The 24174-nt window shown below is 34.6% G+C and overlaps 1 protein-coding gene across 2 annotated transcripts in view; it reads left to right on the top strand.

The window, feature by feature from the left end:
* Window positions 1-22810, top strand: part of NRK (Nik related kinase) — a 154848-nt gene extending 132038 nt beyond the window's left edge. For both annotated transcript variants that reach the window (XM_024750551.1, XM_024750550.1), the window contains exons 20-28: window positions 1469-1655; window positions 2101-2256; window positions 4415-4558; window positions 6395-6553; window positions 9995-10095; window positions 12168-12317; window positions 15116-15251; window positions 17900-18039; window positions 19733-22810. In XM_024750551.1, coding sequence (XP_024606319.1) covers window positions 1469-1655; window positions 2101-2256; window positions 4415-4558; window positions 6395-6553; window positions 9995-10095; window positions 12168-12317; window positions 15116-15251; window positions 17900-18039; window positions 19733-19828 — 1269 coding nt within the window. In that variant the 3' untranslated portion in view covers window positions 19829-22810. The remainder of the gene's footprint in view (window positions 1-1468; window positions 1656-2100; window positions 2257-4414; window positions 4559-6394; window positions 6554-9994; window positions 10096-12167; window positions 12318-15115; window positions 15252-17899; window positions 18040-19732) is intronic.
* The last annotated feature ends 1364 nt before the right edge of the window (window positions 22811-24174 follow it).

Here is a 24174-nt window from a genome sequence, read left to right as displayed (position 1 = left end):
ACCTATCTATCTATCTGTCTATCTAGCTATCTTTCCATCCATCCATCCATCCTACCTACCTACTACCTACCTACCTAACTGCCTGCCTACTTATCTTAATTAAAGACATTTAAAAAGGATGTCCCAGCACAGTTTTCATAGCACCCCTGGTTATCTCCAGTTATCTTAAGAAATGTTTTTGACGTTTACAGAGTAAATGGATCTTCTTTTTATTTTAATTTTTTTTAGGATGAGATAATCTTTTATTTTTTTTAATTTAACATCTTTATTGGAGTATAACTGCTTTACAATGGTGTGTTAGTTTCTGCTTTATAACAAAGTGAATCAGTTATATATATACATATGTTCCCATATCTCTTCCCTCTTGCGTCTCCCTCCCTCCCACCCTCCCTATCCCACCCCTCTAGGTGGTCACAAAGCACGGAGCTGATCTCCCATTGCTATGCGGCAACACTTTTGTGGCAGGAAAGGTCATAAAAACAAGTCTTTGACAGGGCAGCACAGCTGTCTCAATCACTGTTTAGAAACAAAGAAATGCTTATCAGCAAACAGGCTTACCAAAAACTGTTGGTATGTTTTTCCACAGGATATGGCATCCCACATAAATTCTGTCACATTTTGTGACTTTTATCCTTGAATTTCTTCTCTGTAAGTTAATGGAATCTGGCTAAATTTTCACTGAAGCATGTTCACACTCTTGAATTTGTGTTAGTTGATTTTCCATCATTAGCTTTGTCATTTGACAAAATGGAATTGAATCTACCATAGCATAGCTGAATGTAAGCTTTGGAATCAAACAGACTTTGGCTTCAAACTGATCCTCTTAATTATCTCTATGACCTTGAATAAATTATATAACTTCGCTAAGCTTTAGTTTCCTTGTAAGTAAAATGGAGATGATCTTACTTACTTTTTGGGTTGTTGCAAGGATTCACAACAATATGTAAATACGATGCCTAGCAGGGTATCTAATGCATAGTAAAAACTCCACAAATTTTAGGTCCGCAAATTATACAGCTAAGGAGTTCATGCTCCTTGAATTTCTACTTTGGCATCAGTTGTCTCAATATAGGTTAGTTAGTTTTGGTTTTTTTTTTTTGGTACGTGGGCCTCTCACTATTGTGGCCTCTCCCGTTGCGGAGCACAGGCTCTGGACGCGCAGGCTCAGCGGCCATGGCTCACGGGCCCAGCCGCTCCGCGGCATGTGGGATCTTCCCAGACCAGGGCACGAACCCGTGTCCCCTGCATCGGCAGGTGGACTCTCAACCACTGCGCCACCAGGGAAGCCCTGTTTCTTTTTTGATAACGTTGTTGAGTTCTACTGGTAAATGTGGATTTTATAAGGATAAAGAATTATAAGATGTTACAAATTTTGTATTCTCTTTTTCAAATAACCGCTAGGCATATCATATTTCTCTCACTGTTAATTTCCTAATAAAGTCAAAATAAATTTTTAATCATCTTTTAGGAGTCAGGTGGTAGAAGTGAAGCCTCAAATGCCGTTGCCTCAGGCGCTGCACCTGCAGCACCTGGTGATGAGAATGACACTATGGACATATCAGAAGTATCAACAGAATCAGGTTTTTCTGCCAGCCACTCATCTCCTTCCAAAGGTTCTGAAGGGGCTGCAAATGCTGACTTTGCCAGTACCATCTGTAAGTGTATTTAATATAATCTCCAAATGCTGTAGTCTGTTCACATATTAAATACAGTGTTTGACCACTGGTTCATTATCAGAAAAGAATCAAATCATTCTGATACTCATTTAACATAAATTCAGATGGATGTATATATATTTTTAAATCTACTCTTCACTTAGTCTTTATGGCACCTAAATTTGAACTACAATTGAGAAATTGGGTCCCTCATCTGGATTTTACTTGCAATTTAATCACAGTAACTTGAAGTATATTCATATTCAGAAATGTATTCTGACCATCTTGATTTGTGTTAACTGATGGTTTAGGATTTATAGAAATTATAGCTCCAATAAAAAAATAAAATACAGTAAAGGAAAAGGAATTTTTCTAAGCTATGTCTCATTTGTGGAAACACTCAAGCGCATATGGTTTAAGTTCTCTCAATATCTTCTCTTCACAGTATATGCTGGATTAGTGGAAGTACCTGAGAAATCATCTAAGCAACCCTCTGAAGTCAATGTTAACCCACTCTATGTCTCTCCTGAATGTAAAAAACCACTAATCCACATGTATGAAAAAGAATTCACTTCTGAGATCTGCTGTGGTTCTTTGTGGGGTGAGTTTTGTTTCTTAAAACTGAGTTGTTATACTTTAAAGAATATATTTTTATCTATATAGCAAACTTGTGAAAAATCATAGATGTAAACATGTGTTTGCTATTGAAAAACCATTTCCAAGTATATACATATATACACATACATATACACACACAGTAGTTAACTTGCTTATTTATTTATTTGCTGATTTATTTTTACTCAATGCAGTTTGCTGTTTGAATTACTTCCTACCCTTTTTATTCTGTTTTTCTTTACGGCCCAAATTAACTTGGCTAAAATATAAAATTGGACTAGGTTATGATTATTTGAAAATTCAAGCTTAGTATTTTTAATTTGGGCAGAATGCAACATATAATACCTAATGAGATATTACAAGAAATTTCTTCAGGTTCTTGTTTTTAAAATATCTTGAGGATTTGTAGAGAAAGTTCCTTGTGTAATATCTTAACTTTGATAGACTTTTTCAACCCTTTGTTACAGAAGAATTATAACCACATTGGTAATGCTGAGACAATATTTTACCTCAAGCGGGTCTGAATCATAAATGAAACAGAATAAATGAATGCAAGGAAGGGAAAAATCCCAAATAAATGCCAACCTCCTACATTCAGTTTCATAGACTTTGCTTAATGTATGATTGAACAGGAGACAGAATTTTAAATTAAAAATAGAGCAGTGTAGCAAACATTATAGTTATGTGGATTAAACAATTTGGAAAAAAATAAGCCATCCTCAAAGTTCTACTAATATAATGTATCGGATAACAAGAAAGCAAAGTTTACTTCATTATCATTCCAGTCAGGCAACTACCCAGAGATGAACTTAATATCTAGTAATTCATTTTTATCATTTGTGATTTTATATTTTGAAAAATAAAAGATTATAATATGTGTCAATGTGGTAGACCGAGATCCCCAAAATGGCTGCTGCCAGTGTCAGTCCTCAGGGGGGTCCCAGTTGCCTCATGCCTCTCCAGGGGGATACTCTAAGAACAACAAGTGGTTCTGACCCAGGCATCTTTCACACTACTGCATCTGCCCTGCGTCATGCCACTTGGAGCATGTGAGATTTTGTGCATGCCCTGTAAGAATGAAATTTCCTTTTCCTATAGCCCTCCAGCTCCCCTGAACATAAGCCCCACTTGATTTTCAGAGGCAGATGTTCTAGGAACTCATTTTCCCAGTGCCAGACCGCCAGACTGGGGAACCAATGTGGGTTTCAGACCCCTTGCTCCTTGAGTAGAACCTCTGTGGTTATGATATCCCTTTTGTTTATGAGTCATCGACCCTGGGGTATGGGTCTTTACTAAACCACATCTCTGCCACTCCTTTCCATCTTGTTGTGGCTCCTTCTTTATGTCTTTAGTTGTGGAAAATCTTTTCTGCTAGTCTTCAGGTCATTCTGATACACAGTTGCTCTGTAAATAGTTGTAATTTTTGTATGCCCATGGAAAGAGGTGTGTTCAGGGTCTTTCTACTCCACCATCTTGAGACTGACCCCCATTTGAAGTATATTCTAACTTTACTTCAATCTGCTATTTTAGTCTTCTCATTTAGTCTATAAACAGTGCTTCTATTAGAATGAATAAAGCCAGCACACAAATAACAGAGTGTAGGAGTGTAAATACATGAAAGTAAAAACTAATTTTATAGGCATTTAGCAATATAAGTTTTTTTAATATATGTGTGAACACAGAATCACTCAAGTTAAAAACAATTTACATGCAATTATTCTAAAAGCATTAAAACCATGTTACAGTTAGCAATGAGAAATCAACTGAATTGAAGGCTTGATATATACTAGGCATATTTTATATTTAATGGTAACTTTCAAAAAGGTTGATTGATTTTTATAAACTTTGGGACACTACTGAAAGGTGCTGAGATATACATAAAGTTCTATTTGTGTGATGGCAAACAAGACACCAGCCAGTAGAATATTGACAGAGGGTATTATCTTCAATATTTTAATGAAAATAAATTTGTTCTGTTGGCAGAGAGTTCATTTTTACACAGAATGAAGTTAACATTAGCCTAAGATGATAAACGTCACCTGTACATAGATCAGCACACTGGAGTAGCAAAAATACTAGTATAAATTCAATTATAAAAATGTAATCTGAGATAATATAGCACTTTTCTTTTCATATACGAACAGGAGTGAATTTGCTGTTGGGAACTCGATCAAATCTGTATCTGATGGACAGAAGCGGAAAGGCAGACATTACTAAACTTATAAAGCGAAGACCATTCCGTCAAATTCAAGTTGTAGAGCCACTCAATTTGCTGATTACCATCTCCGGTTTGTTTAAGAACTAAAATTAACTGAGTAATTATGCAGATAAATTAGGTTTCAAACTGGGCTAAAGACTCTCTCAAGTGAAAGTATTCATAGGAAAGCACTATAAATATACATTTTAATTGGGACACCAGGCTTTCCTACTTGTATTTTCTTACCTATTTACAATTTAAACTTCTGACTCTCCTTTGGTGTCTGGATATTTGATTGTAATGTACCTGTCCAAGGTCAGTGACAAGAAAAACCATGCCGTTTGCATCCTTTCACGTCTTTTCTGAGTAGCCACCTACATCTTCACAACTCACAGCTTCACCCACCCATGCACACACGACCACACTAACCACCACTATATACCTTTCTTGTGTTAGAAGCAACAAAGAACAAAAAGGACAATAATTGGATAAAAATGAGACTCTGTTGTCTCTGCCACAGCTGTATAATAAGGGCCTACAGATAGGACTAGTAACAAGAATGGATCCCCTAAGATCTCTCCATTCTTCCCACATAGTAGTTGAACTTCTTAGTTTTGGTCAGTCAGATCCTGAACCTTGAAATATGAGAGGCCAAGTATATGGATGTTAATAATTATTGTGATTACTAAACAGTACTTGGTATCAGGAAAGCACTAACATTAATGCTGACTTTAGGCAAAAAAATGACTGTTGAAAGATTAGGAAAAATTTTTTAAATGGTTCGACTGTAGAATAAAATTATGCTAATCACAGTAATTTTATGTGTTTATATACTTCCTGTCTGTACCTAATAACGATATTGCACATTAATTAATGATTATGTATAGTCCTAAATATGATTAACTTTGCTTTAAGTTTTGGTTAGAGAAATCCTCTACAGATATGCTAAAGTGTCATGATTTTTTGGTCATTCATTTATAATTGCTTGAGGCACACAGAAGCAACATTTAGTTTTTGAAAACATCTGGGTGGCTTACAGACTGCACATCTGGATAACAGATTTCTTTACGTTTTATCCAACTTTCTCTAACCCAAATGTTCTCTTTTTAATTCTTAAGTTTATCTTAAATATGGATTATTTTTGCATCAAATAGTACTGAGAATGTCAGTATAGAAAGATATCTAATAGTTTGGATTTCAATTTTATTTTACCATTTGAGAATAGAATGGCAATAGATATAGATGCTTGAATTCTAACACTGCTCGAAAATGTTGTATAAAAATGTATTTAAGATTAATTACATAAATGAGAATCTTATTGTTGGGCCCAGAAATCTTACAGTCATAAACCCTAAAAATGGATGTAAAGTCACTATATATGAAAAGAAATGTGTAATTTTAATGGCTTGTTTTTCTGAAGGAATTGTAGAAATTTGATGGGACTTACTTCGTAAGTATACTGGAATGAAAGAGTACAAAGACCCATCTCACTGGCCCAGAATGCCTAACAAGCAATACATAAGACACCCTTCTCATATATACACACTACCAGAGATAGCTTCTGGTTCTCTGAATCCCAGAAAGGTCATGACTTAGATAAGAAGCTAAGGTACAAATGAATGGATGGTGATTCTGTTGCCTGCACAGTGGCAGTCTTAACCTGTCCCAAAGAAGTATTTTACATTTGCTTCTACATAGGTAGCTGGTAGATACTTCAGCTATCTCTTGTAAGTGGGAGACTGAGAGACTTTGCTATCACATTTCCAAACTCTAAAGGGAAGACTCTGATGCAGCATAGATTTTTTAAAGTGCATTTTTACTTTAATGAAAACATTTGGTTAAAAAGACAAAAATACTTTTACCATTTTTGTTCTTCTAATATATAAAAAAATAGACTGAATTGAAACATTGTATCTTTTCTTATCAGGCCATAAGAACAGACTTCGGGTGTATCATTTGACCTGGCTGAGAAACAAGATTTTGAATGATGATCCAGAAAGTAAAAGAAGACAAGAGGAAATGCTCAAGACAGAGGAAGCCTGCAAAGCTATTGATAAGTTGACAGGCTGTGAACACTTCAGTGTCTGTAAGTCTCATTTCGTGTTTACTATAGCTATATAAATTTTGCTTCCCTTCATTTGGTGAAGAACATTATTGTGAAAGGCAAAGTAGAGAAAGAAAAGAATTTGCAACTTCAAATACAAAAATGAGTTAATTTCACTGAGATACCTTTCAGGTCTTTTATGTCACAATCTTGGCTGTTATTGAGAAAATATAGATTGACTGAAATAGCTATTGGAGTTAAGTTTGGTTCACTTTCTCACCTTTCTTCCCTTCCTAGTCACTCTAATTAGTTCATACGAACTGATATTTCTTCCTGCTTCTATCTAACTTCAATTATATAAATGGTGTTGATGTATCTTCAATAACCTACAAGGAGATTTATATGACATTATCTTTTCTTGGAACAGCAATAAAATAGGATCACATAATAATTCCTTTTTTTCAAAATCAGAAAATCCCTCCTAATACTGACCAGGAAACTTTACCATGAGTCAAAACGAAAATTCATCAATTGTCTGCTGGCTCTCATTCCCACTGTCGATATTCATGAGTATAATAATTACTAAATATTTCCTATCTGATTACTGTGTTTTCACTTCCCCTGTCTCTTCACAACCATCCACTGTGAAATGGAGTAACACATCCAAAGTCTTAGAGTCCTGCTCTAATCTGTCCACAACTTGGAAGTAATGTTATCCAATTCTTTCTGTTTCTGAAGCAAATCCCCTCTACTCTCAGCCTTTGCTTTCTTCTTTCCTCTTTACTAATTGCCTGTGAGGTAGAACTAGTGGCATAGGTAAGAGATAGCTGGAATCACATAATATGAGCTGCAGCAGTATATTTCTACACTGACTGACCGTTTTTGTTCTGCATACAAAGAGCCTTTCCAAGGATAGGTTTCCATATGTGTGTACATATGTACACAAACACCAATAAAGGTAGCAATGAGCACCCAGACAACTTAGACATCAACTAAATATACTACTTTCTTCTAGTTTTATGTATCACTAATTTCCTCCAAATCATATTACATAAATGTGGTAGCCAGAGGTGAAAGATATTCCCAGATGTTAACCCAAAAGTTTATATAGCAGAACTGCCCCTTACTAACTTATCGAGTTTTTAGTTGAATAAGAGAGAGTTTACAAAGATAATCATCTTGCAAATCTATGCTTTTGTTAACAGATGGACTAGTTTAGTCCAGTTTTCCTGGCTGACCGCATTCCAACCCATCCCAGCTCTCATAACAACCAATAACATTTGTCCTACTGACAGGTGGAACAGTAGCACCTTTACATAGGAGGACAACAACATAGCCATACTTGCGTGGTATTTTCATGGCCTTCCAAGGTCAACAAAATAATGGACTGATATCAGTTACTGTTGTATATTAAAATTATTGGAACTATTTGCTTAACAAAGAATTCCTTTGCTTCTTGCGGGTTTATTAATCATGCTTCTTTGACCTACTTCTGAACGGTTTAAAGAAAAAAGAAAGCAAAGCTAGACTCAGAGAGACAGCGACACAGAATGAGAAAGAGAGAAGGAGAGAGGAGGGGAGGGGAGAGGAGAGAGAGAATTCGTATATGTTAGTCTCAGATGAAGTCTGGCTAGCGAATACAGAAGCAGTGTCTCGGCCAAAGAAGCGGGGTTTTAGCACAAATATAAATCTAGAAGTAGGACAAAATATTTCATGAGAGCCAGAAGGTCTAGCCAAGAGCAAGCATATACTTTTTATATTTTTTTCTCTTTTTTAATAAAAAATGCTCTACTGAAATAATTTACATATCATAAAATACACCCCATTAAAGTATACAATTAAAGGCTTTAGGGTATGTTTATAGAGTTGTGTAACCAACACCATGATCTAATTTTCATCATTCCAGAAAGAAACCTCATGGCCATTAGCAGTCACTCCATATTTTATTCCTCTTACCTTATTCCCTTCATAGTCCTAAGTAGCTACTGATCTACTTTCTTTGCTGTGGATTTTTTTTTATACATCCATTGTTTTATACGTTTGCACTTTTTCCACTTTTTGGCTATTAGGAATAATTCTGCTATGAACATTTTCATACATGTCTTTGTACATTGGAGTGAATATTTTCTTTTCTCTTAGATAGAACTGCCAGAATATTTTTAAAAGTGACTGACAGAACTGTTTTACATTGCCATAAGTATGAAAGCTCCATTTTTCTCTTCATTCTTACCAACACCTGTAAATGTCAGTCTTTTGATCCTAGCCATCCAAGTGGGTGTAACGTGGCATCACATTATAGTTTTGATTTGCACTTCCCTGATGAATAATGTTGTTGAGCATCTTTTCAAGTGTTTGTTGATCATTTGTATATCTTCCTTGGCTTATTTATTTTTTTGTTGTTGAGTTGTAAGTATTCTTTATATATTCTGGACATTAGACCTTTATCAGATATATGATTTGCAGATATTTATTCCCATTCCATACTTTGTCTTTTCACTTTCTTGATAGTGTCCTTTGATACATAGAAGTATTAATTTTAATGAAACCCAATTTATCTGTTTCTTTCTTTTGTCGCTTATGCTTTTGGTGTCAAATATAAGAATCTATTGCCATGAAGGTTTCTTCCTATATTTACTTCTAAGATTTTCATAGTTTCAACTCTTACATTTAGGTCTTTGATCCACTTCAACTTATTTTTTATATATGGATTGAGGTAGGAGATCCAATTCATTTTTTTGTACTTGGATATTCAGTTGTCGCAGTACCATTTGATGAAGACATTATTCTTTCCCTATTGAATAGTCCTGGCACCACTGACCATAAATGAATGGCTTTACTTGTAGACTCTCAATTCTACTCCATTGATCTATATGCCTGTCCTTAGGTCAGTACTACACTGTTTTGATTACTGTAGCTTGTAGTAAGTTTAGAAATTGGGAACCATGAGTCCTCCAACTTTGTTTTTCATTTTCAAGATTGTTTTGGCTATTTGGAACCTCTTCCAATTCCAAGTGAATTTTAATCAGCATTTCCATCTATGCATAGGGGGGCATTGGGACTTTAATAGAGATTGCAATGAATCTGTAGATCACTTTGGATAGTACTGACCTCTTAAGGTCAGTACTGCTGACTGCTGATGATTTTTAATCACATCTCTCATTTAACAATGTTAAGTCTACCCGTCCATGAACAGAGGAAGTATTTCCATTTGTTTAGGTCTTCTTTAATTTCTTTCAGCAATTTTCTGTAGTTTTCAGTGTACAATTTAGAGTGTTCTTAAAGGCTAATGCATACACTCCATAAAGCTATACAGTATTTTTGTCACCTTCTATTGGGAATCAAATTGTAACCAAATAACTTTTCTAAAATAAATGATCTATGGTCTTACATTGTTATTATGACATTTTCAACAACAAACACAAATACTTGAGTGTTCTTGTTAACTCTGTGGCATCGTTACTTCTTTGTATTTTATCACTGTAGTGCAACATGAAGAAACAACATATATTGCAATTGCTTTGAAATCATCAATTCACCTGTATGCATGGGCACCAAAGTCCTTTGATGAAAGCACTGCCATTAAAGTGAGTGGTCTCCTTTTCCTTTGGTTTTTCTTTTGAGAAATTGTAAACAGAACAGTATTTGGAATAGAGTAGCAGAAATATATACCATTCTTCTACAATTAATGTAATTTAAATATACCATGTCAATAATTATCATTTAACCCTTTTTTAGATAATTCACAGGCACCACACCAAGGGAGAGTGTGAGGGAAATCCCTGACCCCTCCCCTTAAAGGACCTCCCCACCAGCTCCTCACTCCCAATTCCTGTAGTCAACATGAAGACCTTCTCTTCTAAAGCCACAAACACAAGCTTTGGGTGCCACCCCAATGACTTGAAGCTGAGAAAGTCCCTGTTCTCTCTTAGTGGGGGGTGGAGAGCAGAGGGAAGGTAAGGAAAGGTGTGACAATGGTAAAGGGGGAAACCTCTACCATTGTAGCGGAATGGTAGAGGAATGAACCTGGAAGAGGAATGAAGGAAGAGAAAGGCTTTGCTCTAATTACCAGGGCTACAGTAGATGGGGGTGGGGAGGAAAGGATGGCTCTATATTCCTTCCAAGCTGGATCTCTAAACACATTTTTCTCTAGAACTATTACAAGGAATGGTGGTTAGGCTTATTTGGATTATGAGTACTGTTTCCACCCTTATTATGGTTTAATTGAACTTCTATGGATCAGCCTCTTAAGGTAACCATTTAGTGTCCCAAACAATTAAGTTGCTGATGATTTTTAATCACATCTCATAAACTAGAGACTATTTTTATCTTCATTATCTTTTTATAATGCTCCAGAACTCAACATACATAAGATTAATTTGTATTTATTCTATAGTAATAAGGACTGATTAATGAGCTGGCAATATTACATAGAGTCCAGTAGCTCCTAACCTGGGATATACATAAGAATCATCTGGAGCATTTGTTAAAAGTTTAGATCTCAGACCCAACTCCAGACCAAATTAGTAGGTCTGAAGTGGAGCCTGGGAATCTATATTTTTAGCAAACAACCCAGGAGATTTTGAACTGGTTGGTCCCTGGACAAGTTTTTACAAAGCACTGATAGGGATACATCATGATAGACCCCAACAACATATTCGTGAAATACTATTGTATCTTAGGTCAGGATCTGATTACGTGGTATATTTTGTAGGCCAAAACATCACATGTATACAATAAAGATGGGTTAATATCTATGACTACTCCTCAATGTCTATTTGTACAATAAATATGTTCTTTTATAAAGAGCACAGACTACTATATAGATAGTCTGGGTCTGTCCTGACACAAATCACATCCCTGATCTGATCTCCCTAAATTGGGCCTTGGGTCAGCTGTCAGTATTTGGATATGGGTTTGTTCTTGGGTGTCTGCTGATTGGTCAGAGCTGCCTGGTATGGAGCTGGAAAGCAAAGAAGGTAAGTACCAACAGTCTGTGTAGCCTGATACACAATTCCTGGTCCAAGTCCTCACTCCAGTTCTTGAATCCCACCTCATGACTACAGTGTGGTGAAACCTGTGATGCCCAGTCCTCTACTGTGACCTGAACTTGGCAATGAATCCTGTTTGGCTTTTTGTTTCCTTGGACTAGGAACCATAAGAGCCTAGAGTACATCCAGTCTATGGTAGGTTAACATGTCTGGCCTTTCTCATTCCCTACCAAGTGTGCATTGATCAATCAGCAGACTCCGAAGGAGACTACATGTCCTATGAAGCCTATATACGAATACTGGCAAAAATACAGGCAGCTGATCCAGCAAACCGGTTTAAGAGACCAGATGAGCTCCTTCATTTGCTGAAGCTCAAGGCAAGGAATTTAAAGACAGCAAACAGAGTACAGGGCCATACAAGGCTCTTATGATTTTTGGAGATTTGGCCTTCGAAGGAAAACTCAATATTTAGAACCTGAATATAATCATTCTTATTGTAATAACAGACCTAAGAAAAGTTATTAATACATAGGTCTCTAAATATATTATGTAACTTTAAAAATAATTCTGGGTTTTATAAACCTGTTAAACAAAAGGGCAGGGGAATTTTCTCCTTAGACAGAGTGTCATTTTTGGCCTTTTGGCCATATTTGGTTTTATATCTACAGGTGTTTCCAACACTTGGTCATAAGCCAGTGACAGTTGACCTGGCTATTGGTTCTGAAAAAAGACTAAAGATTTTCTTCAGCTCAGCAGATGGATATCACATCATTGATGCAGAATCTGAGGTTATGTCTGATGTGACCCTGCCAAATAATGTAAGATCCCTAGAAATTACTGTATAACACAATTTGAGTATTTCCAACTGTCAAAACTCTTAAAGTTTTAAAAATATGAGTATCAATATCTATGTTAGAACTGAGACGTAAAAGGTAAGTATAAAGTGCCAGACAGTAGTAATGGATAAACAAAAATCACTGGTTTCTTAGTCCAGACAGCTAAGTTTGTTCCACAGATAGATTTTGTCTGCAACAGTGATTTTTGTTTGTTTTTAAGTGAATATCGTTTACATTTAAAATCTGGATTTCTATTGAAAAACCAATGATCTGACAATATCAGACCAACATTACTATCTGGCCATAATCAACTGGAACCAATTTGTGCCTGTCCACTTTGAGATGGAACATACACTATACATTCTCTATCCATCCACCATTATGTATTTATAATAACTGGCCCTTGTAGCCATATGAGTTTGCAACCCTTGCTTTAGTCTTCTGCACCTCATAAGGCATTAATAGATTTTTTAAAATGACACCAGTATTGCAACATTATTATGTGTATGTCCTTTCTTTATCCAGATTGTTGTACTTTAACTGTGATATATAGCAAATTATCATAAAGTATTCTCTTACAGTATAAGTTATACTTAGAATTTCTGATCAAAGATTCAGCATTTTAAAAGCTAATGCACATCAACTCTTAACTCAAATAATTATAAATATGAAAATATGGCACAGCATCTAAAATATGGATAGTTGTAAAAATACTATACACATCATTTGTCTAAAGAGCTTGAACATAACATAATACCCCTCACACACACGTACCATACATAATATAATTCTCCTATATCTCAAATTTGATGGTAGAAATGATATTTGTCCTATTGAAAATTATATTAAAAAGGAAGGGCTGAACCAACAAATCTCTGCTTCACCCTTTTTGAATCCCCCATTTTGTCAATCACTAAAGTTTTAGCAGTTTAGCATTATACAAAATTCCAGGAGAAAACTTTTATGTACTGCTAGCCACTGTAGTAATGTGATATTTTGCACAGCTTTCAGAATTATCTATATATCTCTGACAGATTACATGGAGCAATTGTCAGATCATTAGTGGAGAAAATTTTTAAAGTTTTGGTCATATTTAACAATCTAATTAGCTGATCATTCTGTTGTCACCTATGACTATATAGAAATCACTGTTCATAAGGCAGAAAATACTGAACCAAGCCCAGCCAAAGCCATTTAAATGAGTGTAGGTTAATTTTAATATAAATATTATAGTACTTTTCACTTGGAGTGTCTTCCATCACTTCCTGCATCTTATTTTTTATGTCATGTCAGATAGCCTTTATTTTGAAGGTAGTGCATTATTGAACACCACAATGTTGGTCCAAGTTTATACTTATTTGGAAAGTCATTTAGGAAGATTGAATTCTGTGTTCCACTTGACTACTAAGCAAGAAGAATTATTTTCTTTTGAAACGATCAGTTAATTATTATGGAAACAAGAATGAGAGAAGGTGAGGTTTTTAAAAAATCATTTTCTGGCCTAATTAGGATACCTTAAGTGTATTAAAAAATAGAATTTTTAGCTAAATGCCCTAGTGTCTTGACCCATTAAAAGAGAAAGGACTCTAATATAAAGGAGGAAGGAGTGTCTTCTGAAACAGAATGTACTAAAAATAATACTTTTCCAAAAGTGTTAGATTACAAAAGCTGTAACGCTACAGAATATCTGGTTACTTCAGGAATCATCTGAGAAGCAAGAGGATTACCTTTGAGGCTTTCTGGATTTACAACAGCCCAGATCTATTCTAAACAAATTTTTTGAGACAATCTTTTTTCTTGAATTTCTTTTTCTCTCTTCCTTCATCTCTTTTCTGATTCAACTGCTCATGAGAGTGCCCAGGGAACGCATTAAAATTGCTTTTCGCCTCTGGATCCCCATTTTAGTTTTAAGAATTGTTGTTGCTGAGACTGAGACATGGCCTCAAGCACTTGGCCTGAGTACGCTGGGTTTGGCAAGTATAGTTTCTGACATTTTTTCCTTTAACTTGCTAAATTCAAAAAATGATAGAGAAATTAATTGTTCGGTTTTTAGGGAAATATGATTAATGTGACAATATCTGTAGTTTAGGCAAGTTTTGTCACATTGTTTTATGCATCATGAAATTTAGAAATTCTTAGATATTTCTTAGTATTTCATCTTCTGTCACCTAATACATCTCTGAATTGAAGATATTTTAAGATTATATAAATTAGATAAGAAATTCCATATTTTTGTGAAGGGAGGATATATTTCAAGCAGTGAAGGATATTATAAGGCTGCCCCTTGTAAATATTTAAACTCAAGCTATTTTAAATGTAATTTTCTATTTCTGATTTGAATAAATTGGTTGATAAGCAGTGATTTTGTATTTGTTACTTGGTTCACACATTCCTTACTAAAGTATTAATTAGTGTGCTGAAATGAATCTGAAATCAAACAAGTAATGTTTCTTCTATCATTATACATAATAGTTTGTGAAATTTCATTGAATTTCTCTGTGTTGGAAGTATATCTCTGCTTTTTACAAAGTTTTCTCCTAAATATAAAGAAGAATATTAAACAGTGACAGATTTATGACATAGGGAAGGCTCTTTTCAAGTGTTGGATAGCATGCTGTTTAGTACTGAAATAGAAATTTCTCTCCTCCCTGCATTTTGAACCCCTTTTTGGTCTTTATTGCTCAACCAAGCTGCTTCAATGAAAGTAGTAGTGATAAAATGTTGGACATGTAAATCCTTATGAAACATAATTCCAGCCCCTGGAAATCATTATACCACAGAATATCATCATTTTACCTGATTCCTTGGGAATTGGCATGATGCTCACTTTCAGTGCCGAAGCCCTTTCCATGGAAGCAAATGAACAACTCTTCAAGAAGATCCTTGAAGTGTGGAAAGACATACCATCTTCAGTAGGTATGTATAAAATTTTTCTCCTTTCAGATGTTCCCAGAAAAGCTTCTATTTCCTGAAGTATCACTTTTTCTCAAGGCATATAGTGTTAATTTGGGATATGGCATACTTACTCCCTTGTAAGGTAATGTGTATGTTTGTCTTATGCTTAATTACTTCACAAGGCTATCACAAAGAGACTGATTATGGCTGTCTTAGTTGTTCATTTTTAATAATCATGTAATTAAAATAGGAAAGTAATTATTTTCCACAATAATCTGTAATTTTATTTTAAATACCTTTGCTTGCAGCTTTTACACAGGTGTTGAAAGTGTTTCATTCCATCACATTGATTTTTGGGGTTTACCTTTATCTTAGGAGACTGCCAAATAGTCATAAGAGAAGAGCAAAATACTTCCATTTTATACAGTCAATAGTGTTCTGTTCAGCAAGTAATATTTCTGTGAAGAATCAAATACAAACTGAATATGTGACATATAGGTTGTCACTAAGATTTCGTCAAACTTCATTTACAAAAGTTTCATCTTCATTAGACCAGGACATCTTTTTTTCTTCCTGACCATCGTAGGACTGCTGATCTGGGCAATCTGAATAACTTGAAATTCGTATTTCTCTGAGTCTTGGTGACTACAGAGGTGATTCTAGATAGGGAACAGAATAATGCATATGAACAGTAAAAATATTAGAGAGAGAGTAGAATGATTTGCTTGAAGATAAATGTTCCTGGAAGTAAGATAAGGTTAATGAAGCAAATAAAGGAGAAGGGAGAAGGAGAGGGAGAGGGAGAAGGACAAGGAAAGGGTGAGGGAGGAAGGGAGGGGGGAAGAGAGGGAGAGAGAGAGAGAGAGAGAAGGAAGGGAGGGAGGGAGAGAAGGAGGACAAGAGAGACAGAGAGAAAACAGTTTATCAATAAAGAAGCCAGAAGCTTCTGAAATCTCTATAAAATGGCTAAATGTGATCCACATGTGGCTTTAAAGACCAGTGTGAAAGAACTTCTTTTTAATGGACATTTTTTCCATTATGGGATGATGGTACTTTGCACTGCATCTGCAGAATCCTTTCCTTTTGCATACATAATGTTAAGGATTATGCTGAAAACCTCCAATTTCTTCAAAAGGTAAGAACTCACAGAGGGTTTAAAACCATTTTGTGACAAGACGTAAACGCTTACAATATAATTGACAGATCTGGGACAAAAAAACCCTGAAATAATGAATCTTGTTCTAACCTTTACAGTGGTTGTGATCAATATATTAATCAAAAATTGGAATAAGGAAATTCAGTTCAAATGGGAAACAGAACCCCTATATTTATGCCATATTTATGCCACATGTAGACAATGATAGGACTCAAAGAGGTCTTAAAAAGTCATCTGGTACAGTTCTTGTCCTTAGGCAGGACAACTTCTGACCTAAAACAAAGAGCTATTTTAAGTCACTAAAATTGAAAAGCATCCCTCTATGTGTAAAATAAATTATAGCACTATAAAAACATGATATTTTGGTCTGTGTAATAAGGGTATTTTGAGAGTATATAAAGATTGCATTATAACACTAATATTAAGAAAATCAATTACTCTCTTTTTCTGTCTAAAAACAACAGCTTTGTTATTTAAAACTAACCTAGATCCAGATTTTCCCAATCTACATTCCTTTAGATATAATGAATGTTTTTACGAATAAGATCTTTGCTTTGGATTTTCAAACAAATATATAGAGACTTAGCAATCACAGCAAGTATCATTAAGCATTCCAAACTAAATCGCTGGATTCCATCCCATACACAAGCTAGCTCAGTAGCTAGGTTAAGTGGCTGATTAATGTGTTTTAGAATTAAGGTAGAAATTATGTAACACCATGTGAACTGTGTATTTGAGCTCAGCAAGTACACTGTGCATTATGTTTAGAAAATTTTGCTGTATGCAGTTGTTGGAAAAAATACTGCTCCCCATGTCAGAAAATACCTTACAGTGTCAGCTGACTATATAGCTATTTACATAATTAGGTTTTCTGCTTTAAAGCAATTGTCATAGTCTTTATTGTCACTGAGTAATATAAAACAGGGTCCAATAGTTTAAATCTTAATAAAAATTTCCTGAGCAAGAGAAACGCTTAGCAGTATCAAATTAGCTTTAGTTCTATGTATAACATGGTAATTAATTGAATTACATTAGAGTTGCTAAAGTCATTATTTGAGCGAGTCATTTTTTAGCAGTTTTAATTTTGAAAAGTTAGTCAGGTTTCCATATATGTCACTTAAGCACAAGTACAAACCCTTACAGGATGTTGTACCTCAACTAGATTATAAAATAAAGAATCACTGTAGCTAGATTTGACTTTCTACAAACAGGGTAAGATTAACCCTTAGCTTTTTCTGTGGTATTGGAGAATATGAATACAAACATTAACTGAGATCTAGTTATTCACAATGTTAAATAGTTGGTCACAATGGTGATAGTACATAGCAGGTTTGAACAACACTGTCGAGCAGCATAATGGCCAAACAACAGTCTTATAAGCAGGAAAAAAAGAATGTATTTACCTGAACTGTAATAATGTTCCTCTTAATAATCAAATGTTGACTGCGTTTATAATTTTCTATCACTGACAGAAATATATTATGTTTTTCTGATTTTTAAATTTTTATTGTAGCTTATGAGTGTTCACAGCGAGCCACAGGATGGGGCCAAAAAGCCATTGAAGTCCGCTCTTTGCAGTCAAGGGTTCTGGAAAGTGAACTGAAGCGCAGGTCAATTAAGAAGCTGAGATTTCTGTGTACCCGAGGTGACAAGGTATAGTTTATATCCCCCAGTTAAAGCAAAAATAAAGCAAGTGATGAAAATTAACTAAGGAAATTTATATCCTTTTCTTTCTGGCTATAAATATATTTCCCAAATTGGCATGCTCTTAATAATATAATAAATTAATAATTTTGCAATTTGCATTAGAAGCATTGATTTGGTAAATCATGAAATTTGATTTCAAAAGAAATCATTTTCAAAAATGTAAAACTTCTAATTGTGTCCAAAGCAAAGCTTAGCCTTTATTTTATTTCTTACAAATTCCATTATTGTCTTTGATGCATAGTTCTTTTCATGTTCATATTAATATGATATTTTGAAAAAGAATGCTTGAGTAAATCTGCCTTTTATAGTTTTCAACGTAATCCAATAACAGAAGAAGGAAAAAGTTACTTACGTTTGCTGAACACCTAATTATATGGTAGAGTTTGTGCTAAATACTTTAGAAGCTATCATAGTTAATCTTCACAAGTGGACATTAGTATGTCCATTTCACAGGAAAGAAAAATAAAGTCAAGATTTGGCAATTATTTGTGTAATGTGATCAATTTTAACCGATTCAGATAGTTTAGATGGAAAAATGAATTGCATGACATCATTACAGTCCCGACATGTTATGAGAAATAATAGCGTGAAGAAATAATTCTAATAAGACCAGAAAACATTCACATTTGGAAGAAATTGCAAAGGATTTGAATTAATATCAGAACAAACAGGGTAAAGCACTGGGCATCAAGAAAAGGTATTTTTTGTAATATAAAGGGATATAATGGCAAGAACCAGTGATTGAGATCGGATAGATCTAAGATGCAGTCCCAGCTTTGCCACCTAATTACGTGTAAAAACCTAGAAGTTTGACTAGTCCTTCTGAACCTTAGCTTTTTCATCTCAGGAATGGGAATATTAATAACTACTTTGGGAACAATTCTGAAAATTATCAATAATATGTATATAGTAAGCATCTCATAGATTGCCTGGCACATAAAAGTGTTAAATCACGGGTAGCTAGTGTTATTATCATCATCATCATCATTACATCACACACCCTCCTAAGTATATCCATTGTGGACGTTGAAAACCTTAGTCCTAACAAGGATACCTCTGTTTGCTATTTATATTATTGTACTGTCCTAATTTTCTTTATGGCACAGACCATATTTACACAACATGTTCCTCTCTAAACCAATTGGTTTAGCTCATAATCTCAGTCTATTGATGTCAGTCTGTTCCACTGAAATAGAAACTTGCACCAAGTAGAAAATTTCAGTGGCCACTTAAACACCAGCAACAATGTGAACATCTAAATAAGGTAATATTTTCCATATATTAAAAGAAAAAGGAAAGCCAACTTGAATAAAAATAGATTTTAAACAAATAGAATTGTTAACCAAACCAATCAAGAAGTTTAGCAGATGAATTCCACCTACAAAAATCTAATTTTATTTAAACTATATGAAGTACAATTATAGAATATGGTAAAAGGTTATTTTTTAATTGTAATTTAGACTCCATACCAATTTAACTTTGTATTCTTTAATCTGAGGAAATCCCTTTCTGAAAAACAGTATGGCTTAATATTTTATTGGTTGGTGCAGATAAATTGAAGTTATAGTTGTACCTATCAAATATCAGTTTGCAATGTATTAAATACTTACTGATGGTGTCTCTTTCTCTCTTTTTAAAGCTGTTCTTTACCTCTATCCTGCGCAATCGCCACAGCCGGGTTTACTTCATGACCCTTGGAAAACTTGAAGAGCTCCAAAGCAATTATGGTGTTTAAAAGGTTCCAATGATTTATTATAACAATTACAAACATCATAAATATACAATTTGCATTTTAAATTTCTGAGATTAAGTGAGCATACAGTTTTACTGGTAGGGAAAAATTAAATCAGATACTTTTAATGTAGCACAGAATAGTTTTAATGAGAAATGTAGCTTTATATATAAAATTAACTATAGCAAGCTCTATGTACTCCAATGGTGTACAATATCTTTTGCACAAACCTTGTAACTTTTGTTACTGTGAATTCAAACATTACTCTTTGGACAGTTTGGACAGTATCTATATTCAGATTTTACAACATGGAGTTAAGAAACCTGTAATAAGTTAGATTCCAAACAGCTTTCAAAAGAGTTGGCCCTGAATGAGGGGGGTTTTTTTGGAAAAAAATAAAAATAGCAACAAACCATATGCAAATTTGCCAAGTCCTATAAAGAACCAAAGGTTAGATTATGAAATGAAAATAATAAGGACTAAACATAAACCAGACTAAGGCTGAACAACCTGCATGCCTGGAGAAAACTACAGTGATAAAGGGGAAAAGGCCACCCATTTACTCATTGCTCCATGACAGTTAAGCCCACAGACAGAGAACAGTTGTGTTCTTTCACCCCATGTTAAGCTGGTTTTCTCCTGATAAGAAGAAAGCCTCAGATGCTTGATTTTCCTCAGAAACTCCAAAGATGTGCAATAGCTGTTTTTAAAAACCACCGAATAATACACTTGCAAGCCTGAATACAGGACTGAACTCCTATACACATGTACTGTAAAATAAGTTGTATTTTTTAATACTTTAAAGTAGGCGTCAAATTCTATCCCCAAAGGCAAATTGGTTGATTTATCAAAATTCTTATCTGGCCAACAGTGTGACCATCAGAAGCATTAAATATTTTCCTGATTCCAGATTAAACTATATAAAAATTTCACTCCAGTCATTAAACAAAAATTACAAAATGTAACAGCAAAAAGTTTTGGCTGCTAATACTTGTGTTTTTCATGTTTCTATTTCTGTAATATCAGAAATTAATCTAAAAGTGATAAGTCCACATGTAGGGACTTAATGTAATAGGTTAAAAAGATTTTGAAAGAAAATACAACTTTCATCAAATACCTAGGTCTACAAATTTATAGTCGTGAAAAAATCATTCTAGTCCATCACTCCAATAAGTTATAGACGCCATAGATAGGTGGCGTTTGGTCACCTATGGTAATTGCTACCTGGTGAAAAGCATCATTTCTGCATATCCATCCTCAATACCATGGTTAGTTCTGGAGCAGTAGAGAAGGAACAGAACTACCACAAAGTATACCTCACTATAATTCCTCTAGTTCTGCTTCTAAAATCTGAAGACGGTGCTAGTGGGATAATAATTTTCAAGCTACCTGGTTAAACCAAAATACAAAAGCAGACTATGTGTGATTTCATGATAGCACGTTATTTCTTGGCACCTTGGCGCCAGGAATGATGATTTGGATTTTCCTAACAACTTATATCAAGAATGTAGTAGCTCAATAATGAGAATTTAGGAGAACCTGAATCCATGAATTAAAAGTAAATGTGATTCACATTTCTGTTACTGTGACACAATAATGTGATCTTAAAACTGGCTTATCCTTGAGTGTTTACAACTCAAATGACTTTTTAAATGCAGTAGTTTAAAGAGAAAGCAAAGTTTTATGTCAAATTATTTCCTTAGAAGTAGTCTTCATTATTATAAATTTGTACACCAAAAAGGCCATGGGGAACTTTGTGCAAGTACCTCATCGCTGAGCAAATGGAGCTTGCTATGTTTGAATTTCAGAAAATTTTCTCATTTAAGTAGCGTGTAGAATCAAGTCTTTTAAGAATTCATTTTTTCTTCATAATATTTACTCAGTTAAGGTTCAAAAATAAATTTTATCTTAAAATCATATTTTTAACACAGTAAGACAGTAAACTATTTTAGGAAGTCAACTCCCATTGTGCTCTGTGGCTGTTATTCTAATAAATATACACAATAGTGAATTGCATCTACAGAGGTGTCCCAAAGTAAACAAGCAAGAGACATTGCAAATGTGTAATTGAGCGTTACATGATAAGGTGCTAATGAGGAAAGGAAGCTGGGCACATATTAAGAAAGGAGATTGAGATGTTGGATAGCCAACTTAGGAAGGACTGAAAATATTTAAAGTGGTTTGTAGGTAATGAATATTTCCAATTTAGATGTTAATCCATCTGGAATTTTTACATCCTTTGCCAGCTGAAACAAGAAATGAAGGGACAATTAAATTTCACAGTCAGTGCACAGTGACAGAAAAAATTATAACTACACCTCACCTTGGAGCAGCAGTACCTGGAAGCCCTGGCCCACCAGAGAAGCATTGAGGGGGATTTCTGAAAAGCCAGGTTCCCAAGTCCTGTGAGTTGAAGCATGAAAGTTCTGGCAAGTTGTGAGTAGCATTGGGACAGAGTACAGTGTTATTTTAGTGTACTTTAGTTCTTTCACCAAAGCCCTTGTCCAAAATAGAAGGAATTATTGAAAATGTTCAAAAGCTAGAAAATGATGTATGCAAAGGGCTGACAAGAATAGTTCAGTGTGATTAGGTCTCTTGAAGTAAGGTAAGAGCCTCAGAGGAAACAGTAAGAAAGGATAATCATTAAGATAGTAAAATAGGCAAAGCAGAAATCACACATGTATACATAGAAGCATACACACGCAAAACATTAGAATGCATAAATTTTAATATTTTCAGTGCTACCAGTTTCTAGATAAATTAATCACTAAGTGTTTTCTGCCAGGACATTTAATTGAGACACTATCGATAAAACTAGGAATTGTGCCACATGAATTCAATGGGATCTTTTAAGTACTCTTCAGTTCTTTTCAAAACTGTGCCTATTTAAATCAATTTATATTCAATCTGTGCTCTAACTTTAAAATTTATTGAAATAATCTTTGAGACTGCTAATTGTTTCATCAGAAAGTCTGCAATGAATCATTGTTCAACCTCTAAAAATAAAATGTTTTTAAATGTATTGATTGATGTCATTATTTGAAATACACTCGTCCAATACCTCAAAATTAAGACTCATTCAAGGAATATTCATTTCTTTAAAGTATATAATAATGCACTGATTGGGAGGTGTTATGGGTTCTGCCTATTGTTCCATTAAGAATTCTAGCCAAGGAGGGGTATATTAACCTGACTAAAATCTTTCTGCGTACAGTGGTGGAATTAGAAAGTAAAATCTTTCTGGGTACAGTGGTGGGATTAGTTTTCCTCTAAATATGTGGAACTTTAAACAGACACACAGACTCACACGGTATGGGTAAAACCTGAGCAAGTTTTAATGTTGACTTCCTTCCCATCCCATCCCAGTGTCTGTCCTGAAGTCCAGTGGAGAAAAAAGAGGAGAAACTTTATCCAAAAAATGGATCATTATCCTGGGGATCCTTTACCAAAGGATGGGATTGTGTAGGTCATGAATAGAAATCGCTATTGGTAACTTTATCATTCTCAAAGGGAACAGTGGGTTTACAGACTCCAACACTGCAAGTCTATTAACAATCTTTTCCCAGTATAATAACACTTTTTTCTTTATAGGTCCTTTAACCCTCACCTAAGGATAGTCAGGTTGAGTGTGCCTGCTCTTTAATAGGCAGCTAATGTAATAAAGGCCAACATGTTTCAAAAAACATTGTCAGTATTACATTTTATATTGTTTACAACCATGGCAACTGATTAAAGAAGAATAGTTCCTAAGGGAATAAAATTGATTCTATATGGATTTATATTTTCAGCAGCTAGTGCACAGCCTACCTTGTAGAGAAATACAAAATCAGGTTTGGGATTAACTTTTTCTTATAATGTTGCCATCCCATACATCAAAGTGCCTCATTTGGTGCTTATACAGCAAAGACCCAATAAAAACATGAGTTTAAAGGGAAAACTGAGTCTTTTTTGATTTGATCGTCCTTAGTGCTATTTAATTTACAACAGCCTGAAATGGAAACTCACAAATCCAATTGTTTAATCAGAGTACCATCTGGGTTCCAGTGACCAAAGTGTAATGACCTATTTTGGGTAACTTCAAATTACTTTACCCTACAAACCTGAAATGTAACAAAGAGTAGGTCAAAACAAAGCTAAAAGAGTGTCTTTTAAAGTTTTGTTTACCTTTAAAAGCAACACATAAGGGACCACTATGCCCCTTTAGTAATTACCCAAGGATCATGAGAAATGACAAAGGTTATTTAATAACATAAAAACAGCACAAAAACAAGCTATATAACTGTCTGTTTTGTACAAACATTTGATTTGAATCTGATTCTTTTTCACAAGAATGACTCAACGTTGCAGCA

The sequence above is a fragment of the Neophocaena asiaeorientalis genome, unplaced genomic scaffold (assembly GCF_003031525.2).
Source record: "Neophocaena asiaeorientalis asiaeorientalis breed wild unplaced genomic scaffold, Neophocaena_asiaeorientalis_V1.1 scaffold390, whole genome shotgun sequence".
NCBI classification, from domain to species: domain Eukaryota; kingdom Metazoa; phylum Chordata; class Mammalia; order Artiodactyla; family Phocoenidae; genus Neophocaena; species Neophocaena asiaeorientalis.
Note: the sequence above shows the minus strand (reverse complement) of the source record. Positions and strands in the feature narration are given on the sequence as shown.